This window comes from Eretmochelys imbricata, chromosome 1, assembly GCF_965152235.1.
Source record: "Eretmochelys imbricata isolate rEreImb1 chromosome 1, rEreImb1.hap1, whole genome shotgun sequence".
NCBI classification, from domain to species: Eukaryota; Metazoa; Chordata; order Testudines; family Cheloniidae; genus Eretmochelys; species Eretmochelys imbricata.
Window position 1 is genome coordinate 344,784,307 of NC_135572.1, and position 27,054 is coordinate 344,811,360.

Sequence of the window (27,054 nt, forward strand, 5' to 3'; positions counted from 1 at the left end):
AAGTCATTAATGAAAATATTGAATAGTACTGGACCCAGGATTGATCCCTGCATGACCCTACTAGTTAGACTCTCCCAGTTTGACAGTGAAGCATGACTGCTAACTACTCTTTGAGGATGTTCTTTCAACCAGTTGTGCACGCACTTTATAGTAATTTAATCTAGACCACAGCTCCTTAGTTTGCTTATGAGAATGTCAAGTGGGGCTGTGACAAAAACCTTACTAAAATCGAGATAGATCACATCTACTGCTTCCCCACTATCCACTAGGCCAGTAACCCTGTGTAAGAAGGAAATTAGTTTGGTTTGGCATGATTTATTCTTGATTTTCCTTATAATCCTGTTATCCTCCAAGTGCTTACAAATTGATTGTTTAATCATTTGTTCCAATATCCTTGCAGGTAGAAATTCCAATCTGTAGCCAAAGTTTGCAGGTTGGCTCTGCCTCTAATAAAGCATGCAGGACTTTGGCAGTAAGTCCCGCATCCTTAAGCCCAATACACTCTGTGTGCTTCCCCATCCTCCTTGTAATACAGTTTGATACACAGCTTCAGGGCTATGGTGCATACCATCATCTGGTGTCGATCCATTGACTTCCATGAAGCAGCATCCACTTATGCCAGCTGAAGATCTGGCCCTGTGAATTAAATATATGGTACAGTTACTGAAAGTCTGTGTTGTGCATAACCCCAAACAGCCTACTCAGCTAATAAAAGCAACTACACCACCTAAATGTGTGAATGTGAAGCAGTACAATAAACACAACAGATGGCACTAAAATGGGTATTTTAAGAATTAAGTCCTGATTTGCCCTTCAAGAATATTTCACACATTCTGTTGCTTCCAGCATCTACGTCAGTTTGGTCAGTCTCCTAGGAACCCACATTGATTTTTTTTTTCCAGCAGATCACATTAGTTTCAACCACAAAGAAATTGTCCTGTTCTCCTATATAGTTAAGCCAAACTTTCTGCAAATGTTTTCTCATGGCTGGTTTGTTTTCTTGTAAAAATTACCACCCAGTCCACATCCACAAAGGAATTAGACCAGGAGACATTTGTGGAAAACATGATGAGGTAAAAGGCTGGTGACATCAAAAAGATTTGATTTTTTTTGATGATTTGTTAAAAAGAATTAAAAGTCAGCCGTAGAAGAGTCAACAGCTACTCAAACACCTTGGGGGGAAATAATTTATTATTAATTATATTACATTAGTATCTAGATGTCCTAAGCAAGGTCAGGGCCCGCTGTCCCAAGCACTCTACAAACTCACAGAGCTTACAATGTAAGTAGACAAGTCAGAAAAAGGGTAGTAAAGGCCATAAAGAAGTGAAGTGACTTGACAACTGGTGTTGTGAGACTACTGCCTATCATGGTGACTCCTTGTGCTTCCCCATCTGTCTGTATCCAGCTGTTGTCTCTTGTCTTATACTTAAACTGTAGCTCTTTGGGGCAGGCACCGCATGTTCTGTTTGTACAGCCCCCAGCACAGTGAGGTCCTGGTCCATAACTAGGGCTTCTATGGTAATACAGATAACAAACTAATCATAACGTCCAAGATCATGCAGCAGATCAGTTGTGAAACAGAGGTTAGAACTCTGGCTCCCAGTCCTGTTCCCTAGACCACACTGTCTCTTGGTCAGTGGGGATTTCCACGCTAAAAATTGGGACTAATATGGGAGTGTGGGAGGGGAAGTGATGTCTGGCCCCAGGTATCAAAACACCGAGAGATATGCTCGAAACTCCCATCAGCCAACCACCCTAATGTTGGATGCTCTGCAAATCTATGCAAAAACATACTCCTTTCTCAGACTCTTCATCCTCCCTCCCAACCAACCCCTCACCTCTTTCTTCTTCCTATTTACTTGTACTGCTGACGTGTCTAGGAACCCCATTGCTAGGTGCTGTACAAACACAGGAAACAAAGAAGCTTACAATATACATAAGTGTGTGTTTCTTTCATCCATCTGTTGTGTCTTGTCATTAACATAAATTGTAAGCTCTTCAGGTCTCTTTTACTACATGTTTGTCCGGTGCCTAGCACAATGGCACCTCACTCCCTCATTACAGTCTCTGGGCGCTACTGTCATAAAATAATAATTCATCATGAAGCCCATACATATGCAGTAAGGACAGTATATCACTGTCAAGTCCATTCATGTCATTTCCATTGGCTAGTAGCTGCTTCCCCCCCCCCCCCTTTCGCAATGCTCGCAGAAAGCAGAGCATTGGTAGCATTTGCTCTTTACATTTCCGTGTTAAGCTGGCACATTGATCAAGTGTCTTCCAAGACACCTAAAGCCACTTCCCAGCGTTCGGTACGCACAGCATATCAACTTCGCAGTCAGGAGTCACAAGCAACTGAGCAGAACATTTCTGAGTGACTTCAGGGTTCCCTCTATTAGCAGCAGTTGCAGTCAGCTCTAGGCAGAAACTGATCTATTAGATCTATTAGCCTGTGCAATAGTCTCCCAAGGGAAGTGATGGAAGCCCCATCACTTGACTCATTTTAACCTAGTCTGGACAAAGCATGAGGAAAATGTAATGCTGGGAACAATCCTGAGCTGGCAGAGGGTGGAGCAGGTGTCCTGACAGGATAGATCATTCATTTATTTATTATTTATTCCATTTCTATAGCTCTTATCATCTTGAGGTGTTTGTAACAATTACATTAAAAGTACAGATGTCAAACAGGAGCAACGAACACTTCCCAGATCCAACCATAAGGAAAGGCTGGATGGGCAGCACGGCCCAGATCCAGATAAACACTTAAGCACATGCTTAACTTTGCAAGATGGACTTGAACAGGTGCTTAAAGTTAAGCATGTGCTTAACTGCCTTGCTGAATGGAAGCCTATATGGTAAGGAGCCATGCACGTGGGAAGGAAGAAGCATTTTCAGGGTCCGCACCCAAATGCAGAGTATTTTGCAAACAGAGCAGCATTTGAGAGGTCTGACCCTGTGACCAATGAATCTTTGGCTGTGTCTCAGACTAAGAAAATAGGTCATGATGAAAAACATGCTAGCTGTTCGTGGTCCACCCTAGCCCTGGAACCTAGGCTGAATAACATGCCTTAAAGGGGTTAAACTCTCGCTATACTAGTGTTTGGAAATGGGTGTTGTTAAAATGCGTTAGCCCACACAACCTGTTTTCCTAGGCAGGGTCTGTTTGAACGGTGGGTGGGTGAAATAATTGAAACGGCAAAACATAAATATTGAAAATACCCCGATGCTTTGAAACAATGTCAGGTTTGTGAAAGGAAGAAAGGGGAGTGGAATGTCCAGGTTTCCTTTGTTTTTCAAAAGAATATAGACACATATTATTTTCACAGAGGAAAGCGATCGGTGACATAAAACAACATAGCAATCATTCTGGTGAGGAAACCGGCATGTCCAGGAAAGAAATTCCTTATCTCAGGATACTGTTGAAAGTAGGCCCTTGAGGCCAGCGTTTCTCAAACATATACCACTGATGAGCCGATTCAGAAGTCTGTTGGGTAGAATGCTGATTGGCTTAAAGTACAGTGTCAGACTAAGAATCCATTCTAACTACAAGGTCAAATACTAAGTAGTTTCAGTTTTAGATGTGGCGTGCTAGGTCTTCACATTTGAGAATCTCGGCTTTGTACTGTAAACGGACATAAGGGTATAAGGAGACAGTCGGAGAATGTTCACTTGGACCTGATTCAGCAAGGCCTATCATAAACAAAAGGGTGTAAGCACATGCTTTGTTGAATCTGGGCCTTTACATCCCTTGGTGTTTGTGGAAGAAACAACCTGTGGAGAAAATCACTTGGGGAAGATTTTCAAAAGTGTGTAAGTGCCTTGGGAGCCGCTGGGTGTCTTTGATCCAACTAGTTGCTAAAAACAGCAGCGTAGCCGCAGCAGCGTGGAGTAACCTCCCGACTCCGTACCCACTGTGCCAGGCAGTATTGTATTTGGGCAGCTAGCTCATCCTGCCACTCGTGCTGCCACGGCTACGGTGCTATTGCCAATGAGCTAGCTCAGTCAAAGCTAGCTTGGGGGTGCCCAGTCACGCCTTGCAGTTGCTGTGGAGACATACCCTGAGTTACATAGGCATGAATGGTACCCTCCCCGCGTTAGGAAGAAAAGGATCCCGCTGTAGGCCAAGAGTTCTTTTGGCAGCTGTCAAGGTAAAATAGTGAACTCAGCAGCTCCTGGGGCAGTATTGCTCAAAACGTAAGGAGAGGCATAGAGCGGAAGTGCTGGGGACAGAGGACACTCGCACCCTCAGGCGAGGGAACATGTTACTCCAGGTATTCAATCTAAATTTGCTCTTTGTTTAATTTCATCCCGTTATTCCTATTTAACTCCACCGATAGCCCATAATAATTTCTCCCCTTGTTGCTGTTTCCATCCTGCAGATAGTTAAGTTATTCCCCTTAGGCTATACATATTTTGTGTTTAATCTTTCCTCCCAAGAAGTCAATCCTCCTAACCACCCACTTACTCATTTTTATTATAGGTCTCTTAAATTCCATCTTATTTGTTGCTATCTTCTTGGCATTGACAGTCCCAGAAATGTCTGCACTAGTCCGCATTCCCGGCCCTTTAAAATACTGTCTGTTGTGCCGAGGATGCCCTGCCCTGCCAGGTGAAGTCCATTGAATAACGCTGAAGGCCTGTTTATAGCCACACTACCGCCATGCCCTTCCTGCAGGAGAGGAGGAATTTTAAAGGGCCAGGACTGTAACTGGCACTGCACCAATGTCAGGTCAATCCCCTGGTCTGGGATGTAATGGTCTCAGTGTATGAAACCCACAGTCTCACTGTGGGTTTTTTTCTTACCATTAAGAACTGCTGTAAAACGCAGCGCAAAGGAAGCCGTCTGCATTACACATAAGTTGCAGATAGCCTACAAAACGCAGGAACAATACTACGTATTTTTCAGTGCCACCTGCTGGCACCTTCCCAACTAACTGTTTACCTATATTCAGCTTCAGAGGACACGAGGAACGTTCAACACTGTCGTGTTTTATGAGCTCATATCTAATCTTATGTCTACTATCACCATTAAGGTTGTCATTAACTTTAAAAGGGATGCTGCCTGTTGCTGCCATTGCCTTAAAGGGGTGCCATAGATCCTAGTCAGTTCCACTACAGAAAGACTTTTAGTAGATGGCCAATGCTTGAGGACAGGGCTTAGAGGACAGAGATCATCATCCTTCCTAGGGAAGAACCACCAGGCTTACAATTAACCTCTTCTAGCACAGACTGCTGGATAGCATTCTTGGTAAAGAAGAACAGCATGAATAGCTGTGAATGAAAGAAGATTAATCCACAGAGTGCCCCTGGGTTTAGTGTGTTCTGACTCCAAAATGGCACCGGGACTTCGTAGGACTTGCTGCTAAAATATTATTTAGGTCACTGGTTCCTAAACATCATTAGCCTCTTCTACCAAAGATCCTAGGTATTTTATAATAATAGAACAAATATGAGAACATTTCTGTATTGCTTTCTGTGTTGCATTTCTGTATTGCTTTCTATCTGGGGATCTCAGAGCAGTTTACAAACATCAGAGACGCTGTCAACTTGGACCGTAGTCCGTTAAGCCCTAAGTGATAGAAGTATTTCCAATTGTGCCAATTTTTGTAGTTCTACAATCACTTTTTTCCTCTTTTGAAAACATTTCTTCTCTCCCCTGGTCCTTCATAAAAGACCCATACAGACAACAGGGGCAAATGCCTGACTAACAGACTGTGCAAAGGAAAGCAGTGAAAATGACTGTGCACAAAGGCCCTGATTCTCAAAAGCATGTAAACACGTGCCTCACTTTAAACACATGCGTAAGTGTTTTCCCTAATAGGGATTGTGGGCCAGTGGGCCAACCTGCTGGCTGGGGAAGATGAATGACTCTCAGTCCTTTTTCTCGGGGCTTCCTTTTAATAAGTCACAAAACAAAGGATTCCAAAAGTAAACAAGTCACTCAGAACAATAGATCTCAAAGGCCTGGGACTTTTCTGGCTTCTTAGCCAGCTGGGAGGGGAAGGTTCGCCAAGGTAGTCACTTCCCTTCTACTTTTGTATCCTTACGCCAGTCAGCCAACAAGCAGGGGTCTGGGTTAACCCCTTGTACGCTGGGGCTTGTGAAGCACCTGTCCATCTTGTCGCAGAGGTGCTTTCTTGAATGAGGGCCAAAGTGCTGGTAAAAGCACAAAGTAAACCAAAATATTTTTTCTCTCTCATCTCTTCCAGATTGAGCAATTTAGGAGTTCCTGTACCACAAGTCAGTTAAAAGTTTTCAGACAGGAGCATGATTTTTAAGCCAATAGTATCCCTTTAATCAAGGAATCAATCTCTCCTTCCTCCTGTCCAAACAACAGGCTCCGGTGACACAGGTTTTGTGTATTCAGTACAGTAATTACCTCCTGTACATGCAGCAAGCATTTAGGAAATATTCTGCTTCCAATTATAATATTTTATTTGAGTCATGGAAGAATACACTGTATCCTCTTTATTTCTGCAGTCAACTTCTAATGAAATGTGCCAGGGATATTTATAGAACTGCCACTGTAGATAGCATTTGCATTTTGTGCCTTTGAGTTATTTAGTGTGGCAGTTTTCACCTACAGGATTTTTTTTTTTTTTTTTGAAGAGCAGCTGAAAAGGAATCACGTTGCAACTGTTTCTTTTTTTTAAAGAACATTATTTGTGTTGAATCCAACCATTCTGTGAGCAGTGCACACTCATGGTAATTTACTGGCAGGCTGACCTGTGACCAGAATTTAACTGAGTGTTCTGGTGTGTTTCCAGGGTATGTTGGGGACAGTCTGTAGGACTCTCTGAGCCAGTGTTGGGCGTTAGAGTCCAGATGAATGGAGAAGAGGTGAGCTGCTGAAATAGTTCACATAACAGTGCAAAACAACTGCCAGCCTCTCTACGTAATACTTTCCTCAGAAACGCACTACGTAAATATTTGGGCAGCCGTCGCCAAATGAGATTTAAAGCTTTATGTTGATGTCAAACAAAGGTAGCTAGAAAATCTTTCCTTAATGCAAAAGGCAAAGATCTAAGAGAGTCAGCAAGTAACTTTTAAGAGGAATTTACTTTCTGCTAAAAGAAAAGGAGTACTTGTGGCACCTTTCTGCTGTGATGAAATACTCTGGGATGAACAAATATGTACGTAGTTCTCACATAGCACTTTTCATCCCTAGATCTCAAAGCACTTGGCAAAGGAGGTCAGTATAGTTATCCGCATTTTACAAATGGAAAAACTGGGGCAGAGAGGTGAGGTAACTTGTCTGTGGTCACCTCGCATGCCAGCAGTAGAGCCAGGAATTGAACCTAGGTATCAGTCTAGTACTTTACCCACTAGACCACACTGCCTCAGAGATTTTTTATACATATATATATATATATACGCACACACACACACGCGCACACACATACACACGGAGAGAGAGAGAGAGAGAGAGAGAGAAAGAGAGACCATCCCTGACAGGTGTATGTCTAACCTTTTCTTAAAAACCTCCAATGATGGAAATTCCACAACCTCCTTAGGTAGTTTGTTCCAGTGCTTAACCACCCTGACAGGAAGATTTTCCTAATGCCCAACCTAAATCTCACTTGCTGCAATTTAAGCCCATTACTTCTCATCCTGTCCTCAGTGAATAATGAGAATGATTTATCACCCTCCTTTTTCTAACAACCTTTTATGTACTTGAAGACTGTTATCATGTCTCCCCCTCAGTCTTCTCTTCTCCAGACTAAACAAACCCAAGTTTTTCAATTTTCCGTCATAGGTCATGTTTTCTAGACCTTCAATCATTTTTGTTGCTCTCCTCTGGTCTTTCTCCAATTTGTCCACATCTTTCCTGAAATGTGGTGCCCAGAATTGGACAATTTTTTAATTGGAGTGTATTGCAGCTGAGGTCTTATCAGTGCTGAGTAGAATGGAAGAATTATTTCTCAGATCTTGCTTACAACACTTCTGCTAATACATAGGCACTAAAAGCTCAGATCCTCAAAGTATTTAGGCTCCCAACATCCATTGGAAGTTAGAAGCCTAAATACCTCAGAGGATCTGAGCCTAAAGCCTTGCCACAAATTAATGAAATCCAGACAGATGCTCTCCCTGGCAAGCAGCAGGTACAACTCTTGAACTGAATGTGAAAGTAATAAATCCTGCAGTATTACAATGACACTCCGGTGCATAATTTCCTGCCCAGCTCAGAACAAAGTCCAGCTTTGAAGTATTCATGAACAGGGATCCTAGTTTTTCATTATAAAAAAACCCAACGTTCTCTGATAAAAAAACATAAGAATCCATGTTTTTCTGTGATTAAAATGAAATGCTGAACTTTAGTTATCCTAGCCACAATATATATAGGTATCAGTTGACCATAACATTTTATTGATGTATTTATAATTTTTAAGCAAGTTCAAAGCCTATTGGTGCCATCAATCATTATAATAAAATAAAATTAATAGAATTGCAATTCAGCTGAAGCCCAAGCCCTGCTGCCCAGGGCTTGGGCTGTCAGCCCCGGTTCGGTTAATCCAGAGAGCTGGATAACGGAAGCTCGGATATATGGGGTTGTACTGTATATGTTTTTATTTTTTCACAAAATGTAAAAACTAAAAATGCAAATTCTGTATTTTTCCATGGCAAACGGATTTCTAGGATCCCTGTTCATGAACAATCTCTTATGCTCAAACATGTTTCCCTTCACCATCAAGCATACTTGTCTTCTACCCATAATCCTCCCTTTCTTAATCTTCTCCCCTTCCCCCCCCCCCCAGAATACTCCAAATGCTTTTAGTAGCTAAGGGAAAGTAAGTCCCCAGCCTCCCTTTCTGCTTTGAGCTCCCCCTGTGCCCCTCTCATAGTAGCAAGATCTTATTGATGGAGTTTAAAGACCTTGTGCCACTCTTTGCAGGCTCCCCCATCAAACGCCTCTGCCACTGAGCAATTGTTAATGGTTAGTGACCTCCTGCTCCCTGGTTCCATCTGTTGAGCATTGGCATTGATTTCTCTTCTCTTGTTATGTGACAATCCAAAGCTGCTCCTTGGTTCATCTCCTGAGAGACCATGGAGGTTCCGGCCCAGAGGAGCAGACACTGGGGAATTGCAACTTTGCGGAGGGTCAGACGCAGCAGCCTCAGTGCAGCCAAAATGTGCTGGATCAGTTCTCTCTTTCAGTGCCATGAAACACTCCTGCTTCTCACTCCAACACACTAATAGAGCTTCTTTTACTTTGTTGCTGGACAATAGCTTTCAGTGTGAGCAGGTGCCCTTGTGGAATTGGAAACCAGCAGGAATATGGGCATTGCCATAATGTCTTAGCTCATAACTGGTCTGGTAGTCCTGCCTTTTTCACTGGTTAGTACCTGTTGCTTCAGAGGAAAGAAAAAACACATAATACACTTAGCCTGGGGTCCTGATCTTAGGGAAAAGTCTGTAAGAAATCTCTGGGCATGTAGCAACTTCCCAGCTATCACAGTGCTGCACATCTCAGCCACACTGAATTTGAAGACAACAGCAGGACTAGAACTCAGCTCCTCCTGCTCCAAATTCTCCTTTCCTTATAAGCTCAAGGAAAATCTCCATTTGTGGTCACAGTAAAAGGCCTATGACAGTCAGCTAAAAAGTTCTGGTTCTGCCCAGTAGAGAACAACAGTACCCATGCCCATTAGCCAGTTCATTACATTGTGATTCCAATCTCAGAAACAATATGAAGCATAGGAATCTACTGATACTATAAAACTTGGGCATGAACTGTGAAGGAATGCGCCCTGCTCTTCACATGTATATCAGGGTGGATAAAAATTGAGAATTTTTTTGACAAAATCAAAATAAATCAAATTTTTTATTTAAATCAGATTTTTTTGGTTTTATTTAAATTATATTTTTCTTTTAATTTTAAACAGGTTTATATTTAAAATCTGAATTTAATACAAAATATGTGAAGGCCTAAACTTATTACAATCCCTTTAAAACATTTCAATGAAATATAAAGATGCTGAATCCAGGAGCCCCTATCAAACATTTTGAGTTAAAATCTGCTTTTTGTATATAAAGAAAGAATCAAGGGGGAAATCATCTAACTTTTGAGGTCAAGCTTTATAAATAGTGCACAGTAGGTCAGCCTGAGTAACTTAGGAGACTGTCTCATTTTCAAGAGATTTCGGCAAATAGGAAGTTAAGCTCCAGCCACTTTCGCTTAGGCATATTTGAAAATTTTCCCAGGCTGACCTGAAATAATCAGTGTAATTCACTGACTACAGTTAATCCCTCTTTTTAATAAATCATTTAGTTGTAATGTGAAACATGTTTTCATAAGAAAAGTTTATATATCCAAAACACTTTAGGTTGTTTTCTTTAATAAAAATAAATTGTATTTGCTGTTTTGTGTGTTCAGTTAAATTCCAGTTACCACCTTAATGCAGTAGTTTGACACAAAGCAGGAGCAAAAAGTTGATTATCTAGTAAATAAGCAATATACCATTCATCATTTTCTAACATACTAAAAATGGACACTTAATAAGCATCTGAGAATATTAAGCTACATAATTGCTTATATAAATGTATATAGTTATAGTTCCTATGTAGCAAAATTATGTGCCAGATCTAGTGTAAATGCTCTATTTTGTTGTAAATCAACAAGTTTTAATGATGATATCAACTAATGAGAATGCACCTTTCTTTAGAAAAGAATGGAAGTGCAAAAGGAAAACTTGATTAAAATCAATTCATTAAATCATGGCTTTTCATGAGGTAATTTAAATCATGATTAAAGTTGTGATTTGTATTGCCTTCATTTAAAATCAGTCCACCCTGATATATATACTATGTGATCATACTATATATAAACTATTACATATCCCTTCAAGTCTGCTAGGTAGTTTGCAATTGCCAGTCTAACATGAAAGCCACTCAGATGCTCTGGTGATAAGCAATATTACAAAAATCAAAGATACATTAACTTTTCTGACAGTTTCTCATCTCTGCAGGTGATCAAAATATGCACAACACTTCACACCTAATTGAGATTCTGTGTCATGCACAATATCTGTAACTTATTTTTGAATTCCAGGATTACCATCTGTTTGCATTGGGAAGTCTTTTACTAACAAAACTTAACTAGGAGGTTACAAAATTAAGGAGCAGGAAGCTATAAAGTTCCAGTTGAAAACTGAGCCTTTTTTGAGCCATGGTAGTGCAAAACCAAAAATATCTGCACATTTAAAAAACAAAAAAACCCTCTTATGAAGGCAAATACTATAACCGGATTCAAAAGGGAGCTAGATAGATTCATGGAAGATAGGTCCATCAATGGCTATTAGCCAGGATGGGCAGGAATAGTGTCCCTAGCCTCTGTTTGCCAGAAGCTGGGATTGGGTAACAGGGCATGGATCACTTTATGATAACCTGTCTGTTCATTCCGTTTGGGGCACCTGGCATTAGCCACTGTCAGAACACTGGGCTTGATGGACCTTTGGTCTGACCCAGTATGGCCACTCTTATGTTTATGTTGTTATTTTAAAAAGCGCTGCTGTGATCTAGTGGATTATGCACAGCACTGAGAGTCAGGGGCATTGGATTATATTTTTATCTCTGCCACTGCTTCAAGATGTGGCCCTGAGCAAGTCCCTTACCAGTTTTCTGCCGCAATTAATTGAACAGGTAAAACTGGGATATACATGCTTCTCCACCTTTTTTAGGTGTGGTATAGCACCATCTTGTAGACCCTGCAGGTGTCGGACAGGAAGTAGGCTAGAGAGAGACATGGAGACAGACTATTTTGAAGTTCTCCAAGTAAGACATTGAATCCAGTCTCCCCCATTAAGTTGCTGATGGAACAGTTAAATGAAAGCCTTTTAGTAAAACCTGAGAGTCCCTGCTTGCTCAGGAACACTACGTAAGGCACTCTGAGATCTATGGGGGAAAAGTGGGGAAACACACTTTTCCTTCTTTTCTGAGGCCTTAGATGGCAAGCCTAGAGCACATCTTTACAGCTGAGTTGAAAACCATTTAAATACCAACAAGGTTTATAGTGCACATCTCACTCACCAAGCAACATAACCAATGTAGAGCAATATTTTGCATGCCATTACTTACCAGAGATATATCTTGTAGCAAGACCGTTTGTAGCCATGGCGGTAACCAATTAACATTTATGAGAAGTCTTGTTTTACAAAGGATTTTCTTTGGGTTGGATTCCAGAGCTCCAATTGTGCCTAAGAAACCGGAATTAGTTAGCATTGTTGGTATTCAAAAGATGTTCTGGTATAACTAGCAACACAGACAAAGCCTGCAGGGTTTTGAGTGATGTTTGTACATGCCCGGGGTGATAAATCTCATGGGTTGGTGGTAACTGAAAAGAAAAGGTGCCTTTGATTAATATTGCCGATTATAAAGCTCACCTTTAGGAGTTTAATGTCGCAGAGTGCTCTGTGAAATTGGAGTAGGGTGTGGTTTTAAACACATTGAATCCTGATAACTCAGATCCAAAGGCAAAGCTGTCCTTGCTTAACCCATTGGACTCAAGTATCCTGGTTGCTCTGGTTCTCTAAAAGAAGGCCTCTGAACTTAGAGTCAGCTCTGCTATCTCCCATACGTAGAGCTGAGCTAGTCCTGGAGGAAGTATCTGCTTTCCAGGTATAAGACCCCAGATGCACTGTGAAGAATGCATCCTGGGGAGATTGTAGCTCACTCTGGTAGATATTTGAGGATTCTGTTTCAGCAACACCTACAGAGCTTGTCAGGGCACGAAATGTTATTGAATTGTGTATAGAATCCTCTCAATACACAGAAATCTGCCTTGGCCTTAAGATAAGAATATTCTTAATTCTGCATTACCCTTAAAAAGTCAACTTTGAAAGTGCTGCTATGGGGTTTTCCCTGTATGACTTGCATTGACTTTAAAGGGAGTAATGAAGCTACTGCGCTACTCCCTGAGAGTGTCTGTATAATACAGGACTGGAAGTTTCAAAAGCTCCTACATGACTTAGGCACAAATCCCCCTGACAGCCAATAGGATTATTCACATGTTTAAAGTTATGCATTTATTTCAGTGCTTTGCTGAATCAGATTCTGAATGCCTAACAGTGCATAGAAATCTCACACTTTTGGTCATAGTGACTTGTCCATAGGGGCACTCTGTAAAACTCCCGGCTGGCCATGGAGAAACTTCCCTGACTCCATGGAAGTGCTCTCATGCATTTCAATGCAACCACAGTCTACATGAGTTTGGAAGAGGCCTGGTCTACACTTACGTTTTAAATGGGTCACTAGAAAAAGTAAATTTTCCCTCTGCTGATATGCACACCTTCTTGTCAACTGGTGGAAATGGGCGACATCCACCTTGATTGCATTGGCCTCGTTAGCACTACAATAGTAATTTTCCTCCTTTGATATTCACCCCTTCTTGTCAACTGTTGAGAATAGGCCACTTCCCCCTTAATTGAATTAGCCTCGTTAGCACTGACCCCCCCCACTTCGTAAGGCAACTTCCATCTTTTCATGTGCTGTAAAATATATACCTGCTTCCTGTATTTTTCCCTCCATGCATCTGATGAAGTGGGTTATAGCCCATGAAAGCTTATGCCCAAATACATTTGTTCATCTCTAAGGTGCCACAAGGACTCCTCGTTGTTTTTGCTGATACAGACTAATACGGCTACCACTCTAAAACTTAAATTTTAGTGGTATAATTATGTCTGTGAATAGCTGGAATAGCTGTACTTGTATAAAGCACCTTTAAATCAATATAGCTGTGTCCATGTTGGGCGTGTGGTACCAGTTTAATTATACACCGGTGTAGGTAAACTGGTGCAACTTTCTAGTGTGGACAAGCGCAGGTGGGAAAGATCCAGGGCCAAATTTATCCCTGATGTAACGCCAGTGAATTCAGTAGAGTTACACCATGGAAGAACTTGACCTGCCAGCCTTTAAACTATTTCAGCTATGGTTGAAACTTTGCTATGATGCATCAACCACTTCCTTGTAACTTGTACAGAAGTTTCCCCTGGCACTGCCTATTGGCCAAGCAAAGCACCGAAGACGGGGGCAGACGTATGAAACGTCTGGGCTGTTTCTCGTAGTCAGTGCAGGACTAGCGGTCTCATTCACCCCACACCTTGGCCTCATTTTCAACGCTGGAGCGATCCGCTCTCTGTAGCTGAGTCAAAGCCGCGCTGTGCAGTGAAAGTTGGAAGGGTGTTATTTCTTTGTCTCATGCAACCTTTTCTTTTCCTGGTGCCAGGGAAGGGAAAACAAGGAATGAAACCCTTTGCTGGGACAGGGCTTCAAGGGAGCATGCCTGCAGTGCTTTAGCGGCAGCTCTCGATGTTTGCCAAGCCTGTAAATGAAGCACCCTGAAACATAGTTTGCTTCTCTCTTGCAGATGACGGAGGGCCGCCGATGTCAAGTGCACCTCCTCGATGACAGGAAGCTGGAACTTCTTGTGCAGGTAATAAATTATATCCACTGATGGCAGCATTTGCCATAACTCTGAATTCTGCACCATATGAAGTAAATCGGGCTTGTAGCAAGCTCTCTGCTATTCGGGTACTTTGTGCTGGGATCCTCTTGGATCTTGCAAGATAAGCAGCATCAACCTGGGTCAGGACTTTAGAGAATGGGAGACCTCCAGGGTGCTGCAGGAAGTGCTGGCAGTGATTCATTAGCTGGCACTCCTCACTCTGTGTCAGAGCAGGACCAGTGCTCCAAAATGGAGCTGGGGCCACACTGTCAGGGTTGCTTGTGGTCCTTAATAATCCCATGACACCTTCTGAGGCATTAACCATCATGTCCTGGCCAAATTTCAGCTCCAGGAACAACATTCTGCCTCCCTAAAATTCTCTCTGCAGTGTCAGTTGCACACACGCTGTTCTTCGATTCTGAAATCATCGCTGGGTGATGTTAAACTGCTGTCGGAGACGGCGGTGCTTCAGTCATGGGTGAAGTGACCCGCACATATGTAGTTTGCATGTCAGTGTGGGTTTATAGTACATGCTTTAGGATAAAAGGCAACATATGGAAATGTAAGAGGTGATTTATCTTTGGCAATATTTCAGAATGTACCTAGTAGGATTCATGAATATGCCTTGAACATGTGTGCAGTCCAACTGTAGCTATTTCATTCTTCTGATTGCTGGGATTTGAACTTGCGTCTCCTGGATATGTGTCTGTTTTAAATCTGTGGCTGCTTTTTCTCCTTCCTCTGTACTATTTGTACTGTGGTAGAGTAACCACTCTGAGGTCCCAGTCAGGATCAGAGTTTTATTGTACACGGCACCATACGAAGCATCACCCCTGCCCCTCAAAATGTATAATCTGACCCCCAAACTAACCCCTGCAGCTTGATGAGAGGTCACTCAGCAGTGGGTTGGAAATCTCTGGGATAGCTTGCCGTAACTGCGTAAGACCTGTGAGGGCCCGTGGGAGGTAGGTTCTTAGTACAGATACTTCACTCTGTATGCTTGGGGATTCTGAAGATACATCGTCAGTCAGGATTGAGCTCCTCCTAGAAAAGCAGGAGCTGACGGTCCATGCCACATGTCCTAGGAAAGGGAGCGTTTCCTGCCAGTCACAGTAAGGTCCCAGGTTTGACCTGTCACAGGGTGGCTGGCCCTTCGGGTCAAGGGGAGCCTGCTACTGAAGCAGGCTGGCTCCTGCAGGAGGCCCTGGAGCGCAGCATGACTCTCAGGCAGACAGCCTGTGGAGTAGAATAGACAGACTGGAATAGACAGACGGACGCCTCTGTAAAAGACCCCAGGCTGGGGGAAGGGATGATTGATGCGCTGTGCTAGTTTGGTGTGGAAGAAGTACAGCTGAAATCCTGGGAAAGGGGCCTGACCCAGACCCTGGGCATGGTGTCACTCCTTGCTGGGCTGAGGGGACAGGCCAGCAGCCTCTAGGGTCTAGATCCTAATGCTAATGAAGTGATGTGATGTTACTAACAGACCATGTGTGCACCCACTTGCTGCAGTGATTACTGCGCCTGCTAGGAACTCTCCGGGTCCTTCTCCTCACTGCTCACTGACTAAGGTCCTGGTCCTGCAAGTCCTTGAGCAGGTCACGGGAGGCTGGGTGAGGTGATCGGCCTATAGCAGTCGTGTGAGTGGAGGAGGTGACATGTGGGCACATGCCCTCCACACTGAATGGGAATAAGCTTCCGGCCCCACCCCCTCATACACCTGTCCTCTTACCCAGAGTAATGAAATTGGCCAGGGGTGGGCAGAGAGTGGCAGGAATGTCTGAGGAAATCTGTGCGTACCTTTGATCCTCCTCATGCAATGAATGGCTGAGGTACTGGCCATGCACTCGCTACTCAGCAGGAATAATTTGGTAGCCATTTAGCACAGCTCTCATTAATACAGGGCTGGGTTCCCCTGCTCTTCCTTTCCTGTTTAGCACTATTTTACCTTTCACTTACATGTGTAATGCTCCCCACCTACACTGGGTAGGATCAGTGCCTAAACGCATAATTTCTTTAAGGTACAGTAGCACACATAACAAATTGGTACCCGACAAGATGTTCTTCATCTCCACACTCTTAATATCCAGGCATACAGGTATATGATGTGTAGGCCCTGCTAGGATTTCCCTAATTTACATAGATCCACTAGCTCAGTTTGTAGAATTCATTCATTGACTAGAATGGATTCATTTTAAAATGTAACGTATTTCCACTAATATGCCCATTTCTTGGACAGGAAGCTATACCACTCTATAGCTACAGAGAGACAGAAACTGAACCAGACTTTCAAAAATGTTCAACACCCACAGTTAGGGGTAGCTCTTTCAAAAGAATCAAACTGGTAGGAAAAGGCAAGTTATTTTCCACAGGAAATTTTTAAAAACATGATTTCTTTCATCAAAATTTCCCATGAAAACGTTAGTTTCCCATCGAAAAACCAGAAACCAAAAAAAAAGTTTGTTTTTTTTCAAAACCATTTTGGTGGTGGTGTTTTTTTTATAAATGTTTTCTGTTTTTTAATCCCCAAACTGGAAGAGTCTGACAAAAATGTTCCCAATGCAAGCTGCTGGGTGCTAAGTTCTTGTGAAAAATCTGGCTACTTATTTAGCTGCCTAAATCGGGACCTGAGCTTTCTTGAAAATCGGAACCTGATTGCAGCTTCTGAGCCCTCTGGAAATTCTGGCCTGTCCTTGAGCTCTCCAAAGCGTTAATGATAAGAATTAGAAAAATGACTTTCTTCTTACAAATGCTGCTAGCCTCGTTACAAGCGGCACTAGAAACAGGAAATGAAACTTCCCATAGCACTCAAATTAATGTCCGGCAGCTGATAAGCTTGGGGTGGGCAGGATGAGTGTTTGCTTCGCTATAGCAAATGGGGACTTTTCAAACCAGTTTGAATCACAGGAAATGCATTTCAGCACTGATTTGTAAGTGACTCTGGACGGTTGTTCAAAAATTGTAGGGAACAAAAAATAAAGGGTAAAATTTTCAAACGCACCTAAGGAGCTTATATCCCATTGTCTTTCGGTAAGCGTTAGGCTCCTAAGCAGCTAAGTCACTTGTGAAATTGGGTCTTGGGTTCCTAAATCACTTAGGGGTACATCTACACAGCCTGCAGCAGGCAGCCCATGACAGCAAGTCTCCGAGCCCGCATTGACAGGCGTGGATTTGTGGGCTTGTGCTAGTGGTCTAGAAAGAGCTCTGTAGGCAGCACTTTGACGTTGCAATTCAGGCTTCAGCTCGGGCTCTGAAGCCTAGAAAGGGGGCGGGGGCGGGCTTCAGAGCCTGAGCTCTAGCCCAGTCCACATCTTTGAAGTGCTGTCCGCACAGCTAGTTTTAGAGCAGTAACACAAGCCCCACAAACCCAGGTCTTTCAACCTGGGCAGGCTGTGTAGACGTACCCTCAGGTGCTTCTGGAAATTTTACCCTGGGGCCAGTGCCAGTCCTCAAATCCTCCCAGTGGGTCAATAATGTCACCCATGCCACCCAGAATACACCCCCCAAAACTCCGCCCCCCCAAAAATAACTCCACCCCCCCACCTGCCTAAGGCTCTGGGAGGGAGTTTGGGTGGGGGAGGAGGTCTGGAGTAGGAGGTCTGGAGTAGGGGATTGGGGTGCAAGCTCTGGGAGGGAGTTTGGGTGAAGAAGGGGTGAGAGGTAGGGCTTTGGGAGGGCGTTTGGGTGGGGGAGAGGGTCTGGGGGTGCAAGCTTTGGGATGGAGTTTGGGTGCTGGGTGCAGGCTCTGGGCTGGGGCAGGGGTAGGGATGCAGGAGGAGGGGGTGGGGTTGCAGGCTCTGGGAGGGATTTTGTGGGCTGGGGTGTGTGGGAAGGGGGTGCAGGCTCTGTGAGGGAGTTTGGGGGTGGGAGGGGGGGTGTGGGGAGGGGCTGCAGGCTCTGGGAGGGAGTTTGGGAGCAGGAAGGGGGTGGGGGTGCAGGCTCTGGGAGGCGGTCGGGTGGTGGGGCGCTTACCTGGGGCTCCAAGGCGGGGCGGGCCAGGGGGCCTCCACATGCTGCTGTCCCCAGGCACCATCCCCGCAGATTCCCATTGACCCGCCCTGCCCCGGGGCTGCAGGGAGGGGCTGGCAGCCACTGGAGCGAGCAGGCAGATGTCGCTCAGCTCTGCTGTGCTGCCGGGGCCCCGGGCCATTTTAAACCACCTGTCGGGGGAGTGCCTGGGGCCGCAGGTGGGGCCAAGGGAGAGACCTGGCCCCAAAACTGCTGGAGCCCTGTGGGCCACGTTGGGGAGATTTGCGGGCTGCAGATAGAACAGGGTGAATGATTTGTTAAAAGGAATTTACTGGACAAATGTATCCTCTTTTTATGTCTGTGAATTAGTTGTGATCCGACTTGGAGTCTTATGAATTAGTTGTCCAAAGTCTGTCAACACATGGTTTATGGGCCTATACCTCAGCCCAAGGAGGGAGGGGAGAAATTTGCCACAACTGTTGCTTTGAGTATTTGACCTTGGCTGTGTGTGATAGCTCACCAAAGTCATGTGGTGATGTTTCAGAACCCTGATTGGACTGCCAAAGCCTCAAATAATTCTCAAGATGGTCCCGCGATCATCTCCAATGGGAGAATGTATGCAGATACAGATTATTATTATTTATTATCTATGTTACCCAGAACACAAAGATCGTGCCTTCCCCAAAGAGAATGTTCACAACATATTCTGCAAACATTCCTGTGAACTAAAATTGAATCCTGTCAATGTTGGCAGAAAATGAATCAAGAGGTTAAGAACATAAGAAGATAGGAATAGCCAAACTGGGTCAGACCAGTAGTCCATCTAGCCCAGTGTTCTGTCTTTCGACAGTGGCCGGTACCAGATGCTTCAGAGGGAGTGAACACAACAGGGCAGTTTATCAAGTGATCGATCCTCTGTCGTCCAGTTCCAGGTTCTAGCAGTCAGAGGTTTAGGGACACACAGTACATGGGGTTGCGTCCCTGACCATCTTGACTAATAGCCATTGATGCACCTATCCTCCATGAATTTATCCAATTCTTTTTTGAACCCAGTTATACTTTTGGCCTTCACAACATCCCCTGGCAATGAGTTCCACAGGTGGACTATGCGTTGTGTGAAGAAGGCTCTTAAGCAAAGTAAGGTTGTAAATACCACCATGCCAAATGTGCTGTTTTTATTTAAACTAGTGACCCTGAGGTACTTTTGTGTTGTTTTTGCAGTTTTCTCCCAACTTTAATGGCCACAGAGCTTTATTTACAGCAGCACAAAGAAAAAGCAGAAACATGGGCTTTAGGAATAAAGAAACCAAAGAAGTGTTTTGACAGATAAGTAGCGAAATTGAGAAGCTCTAATCATAAACCAGGCAGAGTATCATCGCATGAAAATCTCTTCCTGGGGCTCTGAAATCCAAAGCCTGCTGGATTTGGGATTATGGAAAGGAGTTACATTTGGTATGTCTTTCATTTGATAAACGCCTGTTGATGTTCTGTTGCGTGCGGTGAGTTTACATAAGATTTTTTTTGACCGCGTTTTCTTTCTGAGAAGCAACAGAGCCTGGCTCCTTGCATCTTCCTTATATTTGAATTCTTTCACAGTTCCATTTCTGTTTGAAGTGTGTTGAGGTTTATAACGCAAGTTTTTTTAGGGAAATGTTTGGCTTTATCCAGTTAATCCTTTCCAGTGAGTGAATCTTCTTTCTTACTTGTGGATAATGGGTTTATACAAATCATTCCCCTTTCTCGGCCTTGTTTTGCATTAGTTATTTACTATTTCCATTCTGCTGTGTACCCTTTGCCCATTGCACATGAAAGGTTTGCCTCACGAATTTTATTTGCGTTCCTTTATTTAAGGTTTTACGTAATTGACATTTTGCTTCTTTTCATGTTGGGTTCATAAATACAGCTTTTTGTATGAGAGTTGAATCACAAGTACTGACTGCTGTTGTCTTCACTTCAGCCATTGATGTCTGTTCCCACTATCTGACTTCAGCTCAAAGAATTGTCATCTTAAAGTGTTAAGGCACTAATTCTTTCTCTTTGGAAGAATAGTTTCCAGATGCAGAGCTCAGCCAGTGTTTACAGCAGACGCAAACTACAGGGACTGGAAGGCTCATAGATTTGATAATGGGATATATGGTGCATTTCATTTCTAAACTCCACCCACAGAAGTGTTAACGACACAGACACACACATGCGCGCACTCTCAAAGTGAACAAAGTGTGTGCAAAACTTCCCACTCAGCACCTTTACTCTTGTCCATCTGTGCACTGACTTTAGATTTGGAATCTTCTGGCTTGGTGGGCTTGTCTATGAAGTGCCCAGCGTGTTTTGGTGCTAGATAAACAACAGCTACTTTCTAGGTACCCATTCAAAGCCAGCCCAAGTTGTAAAAGGCTAAAAGTTGTGAGCCAATGGATGGGTGTTTGAGCCCTCTGATGTGAGAGGTGGTTAGAGCTTATTTCCATGGGATGAATGTTCACATCACCAAGCTACCTCCACAGTTGGTAGTTCTAGCAGAGAGGGGCCCACGGTCGAGAAGGCGAAACTGAGCTGACTTTTCACTTCACCAGACAGTTCCTCCAGAAGTAGACTCAGCCAGGCGTGTTGGCTGTGCAATACTTTTCTTGCTCTATGGATAAACAGAGGGCTTAAATATCCAGGGCTGTGGGTCTGGCATCTTCTGTGAGCATTAACTTCACTCACAGTGATAAGAGAGAGAAAAAAATGTCCAGCAAATGAAACTTCTCCCAAAGGATGTTTGTGTTGCCTGTAATCCTTTCAGCATTGCCTCCTGGCCATGGAGTTCCAATTAAATGGGATTTGCCAGTGTGAGCTCATGATAGACTGTAGCATTGTGTTTAATTTCTCAACAGTTTTATCTGGGTCTGTAGGGGGGAAATTGGCACAGTCTTTAATCAGACTGGTATGAGTTCGGACTGCACAAACCCACTAAGTCCCTGAGGGTGACACCTGCCTTACTCAGGGCAGAATGTGCCTCACTGTGTATAGAGGCTTTCATGTGAGCACTAAGAGCTTTGCAAACATCAGTTTAGCCTCACAGAGGGGTCAGCTGAGTCACGGAATGGGTTAAGTGACTTGTCCAAAGTCTCACAGATAAAACAGAAGTGGTTCCTAGTCTCCTGGGCCACAGTTCCTCTCTTTAAATTGAGTTTCATGCGTTTGCCCATGCACACCCACTTATTTTCCCATTTTATGGTGTTATTCTACGTTCCGAGTCAAAGTTGTCAGTGGCCCTTTAAAGGAACCGGCTTCGAGGCTGCTACAGCTTCAGCACCCCACTGCCTTGACCGCAAATGGGAAGGATGAATCACAGTAACTGTCCTCACGCAGCGAAGCAGTCTCCACGATTCCCTACAGTGTTCCTAAGCCAGTGATTTAAACGTCCCAGAAGTCGGCTACCCGGGCCCAAGCACGGGGGTGTGAGCTGAGAAATCTGACAGCGCAAATGGGAGTATGGAATGCCCCTCCCCAGCCCATGGCGGCTACTATCCCTGCCCCGATGTGTGCACAGTGCTCTCCTGGAGCAATGATATATAGGGCTAAATTCTGACTCTGTGTTACAGCCAGCTCAGCTGGCTGGTGGGGGCTGAGAGGCAAGGCCTGAGTCTCCTCTCTCTCAAGCCGGTGTAAATCGGGAGTGGCTCCGCTGAAGTGATGAGGGGGTACGGGGAAGGAGAACAAGGCACACAGTCACGCTGGCAAGGGCAGTGGCATGTGAATTGCTGCGGGGACGTGTATTGACAAACCCCCCGGACCAGTAGGGAATCAAGGGTGAACCTGGGTAAACAGCGCTTACCCATTTCTCATTTGGGGAATAGGGTATTTAGGTTACTTTAGTTTCGCCATCTCTTTTTTTTTTTTTTTTTACCACGACATCACTGCTCTTCACTACTGCCGTAGTGTGTGCTTCTCCTGGGGCCGCTTTTAGGCGGTAGCAGTTGCACAGGGGATGCAACCCGGATTACAGCCCAAACCGTCTGGCCACATCCTCAGGTCCAGGGAGCTCTGCTAGGTGTGCCGCTCCCTCTCACACACATGGCCCAATAGCATCAACATCCTCCTGCACAGCAGCGTTGTGGTAGAAAGAGGCTCCCTGCAATCTGTCTTCCAACCCCGCCCCAGGACACCTGCACAGTGGTGACCAGAATGTGTCCCTAGCTGTTAACGCAGGCACCATGTGTGCAGAAGCTCTAGTTACTCTTTAGCAGTGGTTTATAGGTTATTTGTTTCTATCCCACCCATCTCACAACAGCAGTGGGGTTGCTGTGCAGGATAAATCACAGTTAAAACAAATTGAGCTCAGTGTCCAGTGTGCAAACAAACTGGACCAAAAAATCTCCCACAAGAGGAAGAGCTGGTGGAAAAACAGAGGGCACGCTGGTCCAAGGTGGACTGACCTGCTTGGAAATCCTTGCACTCAGCAGAAATTACTCAAACTGCCAAATTTGAATTTGGTTCAGGATCTAGACCACCTGAACTTCTGGCCAGGCCCTGCATTGGTACAGTATTCAGCTCTGGAGAAGGAGCCAGAACATGAATGCCAGTTCCCTATGTTGGTTTAATGTGTAAAATCTTCTCAGAAAACCCAAAGGACAGAACGACAATCTGGGGTTTTGCTTTGGCCCATTTTAGAGCTAAAAGGAGCCTGATTCTATGCTCACCTACACCACTTGGATGTGTTGTAGCTCTGCTGATATCAGTAATGAGTCGAGATTCACACCATAAGAACGGCAGTATTGGATCAGACAAGTTGTCCATCTAGCCCAGTATCCTGTCTGCCAACAGTGGCCAATGCCAGATGCTTCAGAGAATGAACAGAACAGGGCAATTATTGGGTGATCCATCCCCTGTCATCCAGTCCCAGCTTCTGGCTGTCACATCAGTGAGACCAGAATCAGGCCCAGTGGACATTTGGAAAATTTGAGCTAGATTGCTGAACACGCACCACATTAAGGGTTGTTGGGGGTCCATCGCTTTGGTTCATTCCAGTCTACTATGAAACCATACATCAGTGTGGAGTCACAGATCTGTGCCGTCACCCTACACTGAGGCTCAGATCTGTAATGAAATGCAAACTGGATGAGTTTCATGTGATTTTGAGTTTCGTTGTGGAATATTTTGCATGACTCTGTCTTGAAACCAAACTGGGGGACAAGATTCTGCTCTGCATCCTTCAAGCTATCTGGAGAGGTGTTCAAAGAGGCTTCTTGGCCACTGGAGCCCTGCTCCCCACCAACTGAGTTAGACACAATTCTTCCTGGGAGATCCCAGGGTCCTTGCATCAGAGCAGTCTCTACTACCTTTGACGATCTTGCAGAATACTCCTGGCTTTGCACCTAGCCACCCCATGCCACTGCCCTGCCCCTTCTTTCCTTTCAGACACCTTCATGATGCGGGGGTGCTAGCAGGGACTAACCCCTTTAATGGCATTATTAGCACCAGGGAAGGGTGAGGGATCTTTGCACCCTCTTGCTTCCCTTTTGTACCAGTGCAGGGCCAGTATTCAGTTCAGGAGAAGCAGCAAGAACATCAGTGCTGGTTTCCTAAGATGGTTTAATGTGTAAAATATTTGGAGAAAACCCAAAAGGCAGAAGGACAGCCATGAAATGGCTGAACTTTAGGATCTTGCTGGTATTTTGAAGTCGAGCTTTGAAAATCTAAAGAGAAAGCTCTGGAGGATTTTGAAATGGAGCAGTATGAACAGAAAGAGGGTCAGAGTTATCTTAAAAGGAGAGAAATTAAGCCACATGACAGAATGTTAGAATACAAAAGCTATACAAAGACCGAGACTGCTGAGTGCTGAAATAGGGGCACAGACAGCAGGGGACCCTGCACTGGGTGGCTCGGCATAGAGGGGAGAAGAGTGACTGAAGGGCAAATGAAGTGGAATAATGTGAGGGCAGAATGAAGCTGCAGCTGGAATGGAAGGATTCAAAGGGAAACCAAAGCAATGAGGAAGGCGAAATAGGGCGCCAAGGACTGAAGCAAGGGCAGAAGTGAAAAATGGGACCGAGCAATTCAGATGATAAGTGGCTGGGAGGATACAAAGGCAGCTTGAAGTGCGTGTGGCAAGGAGACAGGCAAGCGCAGCCATTCAGAGAGAAATGAAGCGGTTGCAAAGATAAAGCTGACAGGGTGATCAGGGCGGGGAGGGACTAGAAAAGAGAACCTCTTGGGCGAAATCTCTGACAGGGCTCAGGGACTCTGGGCCACATCCTCAGCTGGTGTGAACTGGACTCATTCCAGTGAAGTCAGTGGAACTAGGCTGACTTTCCTCATCTGAGGACCAGGCCTGGAACTTCTGTAAGAAATTCATAGGGCAGCAGACCTGATCAGGCTTGATTTTCAGAGTGCCGCAGGCCGGACCGCCAGCAGTGGGGCTGCAGGTTGCTTCTCAGGCTCCCATGCTAGCATTTCTGTGGGTAGTGGCTGTTGCTTGTTTGTCTATAGTAGGGCCCTCTGTGGGCGAGGTCTTTTGCAGACACCCCAGAAGGGACCCTCCCTGCCTCAGAGAGCACACACTCTGAGTCCAGAAACAGACAAGTAAACCGAGGTTAGGGGAAGGTGAACAAGATGGGCCTTTTTGTGCCAGCTGTCCGGGTTTGCTGTAAGCAGCACGGCAGAAATGAATAAGAGGGACGTAAATGTGGACAGGCAGATTAGAAAAGGGTGTAAAATGTGAGGCACAGAGCCAGGGCAGTAGATGAGCTGGGGACATAAATGAGTGGCGAGCTATCAAAGAGCCATGCAAACTATCTGTGTGCTTACAAAGGTCATGCCAGGCAGGCAGCTGTAGAAAAATGAAACCCACTACGACTAAGAAATGTTAGGCTAGTAATTAATGAAACCCAGCAGGGATAACTTAGTTGCTCCAGACTTGTTGCTGAACTGCTGGGGGAGGACATGGGGAGGGGAGGAGAATTAGCAGAAGGAGGAATTACTGGTGGCAGGGGGCAATAACCCTTCCGGGGCCAATTGACCCTGATAAATGAGCCCACTAGTTTATGGCTGACCTTGCAGCAGAGAGAAATGGACAACAAAGACCAGTTTGTGTCTTAGGACGTTAACTGGAGGGGGTCAGATGTATAGGGTCCAGACTTTCCCTGCATTTCAGTATTATACATTTCCAATTTTCCAAGCTGTAGGCTTTTTTTAACACAGCAGCTACTTAAACCGAGATGGAGAACAAGTCCCTGTGTGCGTCAGCCTTGTCCTGTTTTGACATATATCTGCTATAAGTGAGCACTGCATGCATTTCGGATGACATGATCATAATTCTATAAGGTTTAGGAGCTTTGGAGAGTGGTCCCATATAGATAACCGCTGAGTTTCATAACAATAAATATGTCAGGGGACAACAATCCTTCTGTTCCTTGGGAATAAAATGAAGATGCGGTTTCAAAGGTCCCTCATAATCAATATCCCCATTATTAATTGTCCACAATGAATTGCATTCTAAATAATATAGGCCTTGGAGCTATCTGTGAGCTGTTGGAAGGCAGATAAACTGGAGGCATATTTTTTTATTCATGCCAAATATGTGAGGGATGAGATATGATTTGGAGCTGGTCAAATAATGGAGAAAAAAATTCTGTGGATTTTGTTGTTTATTGTTGAAATTTTCCAACCAGCCTTACTATTGGGCAAAAATGGAGGGCTCTGGGATTTCCCTAACCTGGTTGTGTTTCTGATTTGCAAAACTAAAAGCATGGGGTGGTTTGGTAATAAGACACCATTTTATCCCAAAGTCACAGCGTTGGTGAGAGCGGAAAGCAGAGGATTTGATATTCATCTGTTGATGAGTTTAGCTCCCAAAATCATGTTGTGTTTCAGCTAATTAACATACCATGGTCGAGGCACGCCCATATGCACATACAAAGTTGACTTTAATAATTACCTGCCCAACACCTAACGGATGCTGTTACATAGGAGAGAAAACAGCTTGGCTCATGATTGGTTGGAATCACTCATATGATGAGTCAGGAATTTTCTATTGTTGCTCTCCGGCTCAGCTGCAGATGAGCTCATTGAAACTGTTGTTCATGCCTGAGCTAACTTGATAGTATATGACAATGGCTCTTAAATATTTTATTGTTATGGGCTGAATGCTTTTGAAGATACAGGGCACCTGAGGGCCATCTCCACTCCTGACCACAATTCTGACCCTTTTCTGGAGCAACTACAGTGACTAACAGGACAGTACAAAGGGGACAAGATGAAAACAAACTCAGTAAAGTGTGAGGCTGTGGTTGGTTTGGTTATAACCCCTCATTTTATTCTCTATCTATTTCTACTTCCTGGCTATAGGGCTTTACAGGTCTGAGTACTAGCTCTGCCTGCTTTGCCTTCAGGCCCCAGTACTTGTCTAACTCAGTCACTTCGCAGGTCAGCCCTCCGGAGTGTTTGCTGCCCCTCCAGTTGAAAATGGTTTGTAGGTGGGATCACAGTTGAATTTACACAGAAGAAATGCCTGACACAGAAGACACAGTCTGCAGGGAGCAGAAAGATGAAGGATTGTTTCTACTTTAGTTATTCAAAAAAGCTGCTGAAACCCTAAAAGGCTCAAGGAAGATGGTACAATTAGCAGGACTTGTCACTGCCTGAAGACCCAAATGCTTCACAGT

General features: G+C 44.4%; 1 protein-coding gene across 3 annotated transcripts in view; it reads left to right on the forward strand.

Annotated features, from left to right (window-relative positions):
* FRMD4A (FERM domain containing 4A) overlaps positions 1-27,054 on the forward strand; it is a 292,885-nt gene that overhangs the window by 92,173 nt on the left and 173,658 nt on the right. For all 3 annotated transcript variants that reach the window (XM_077836359.1, XM_077836340.1, XM_077836350.1), the window contains exon 2: positions 14,366-14,431. In XM_077836359.1, the coding sequence (XP_077692485.1) occupies positions 14,366-14,431 (66 nt within the window). The remainder of the gene's footprint in view (positions 1-14,365; positions 14,432-27,054) is intronic.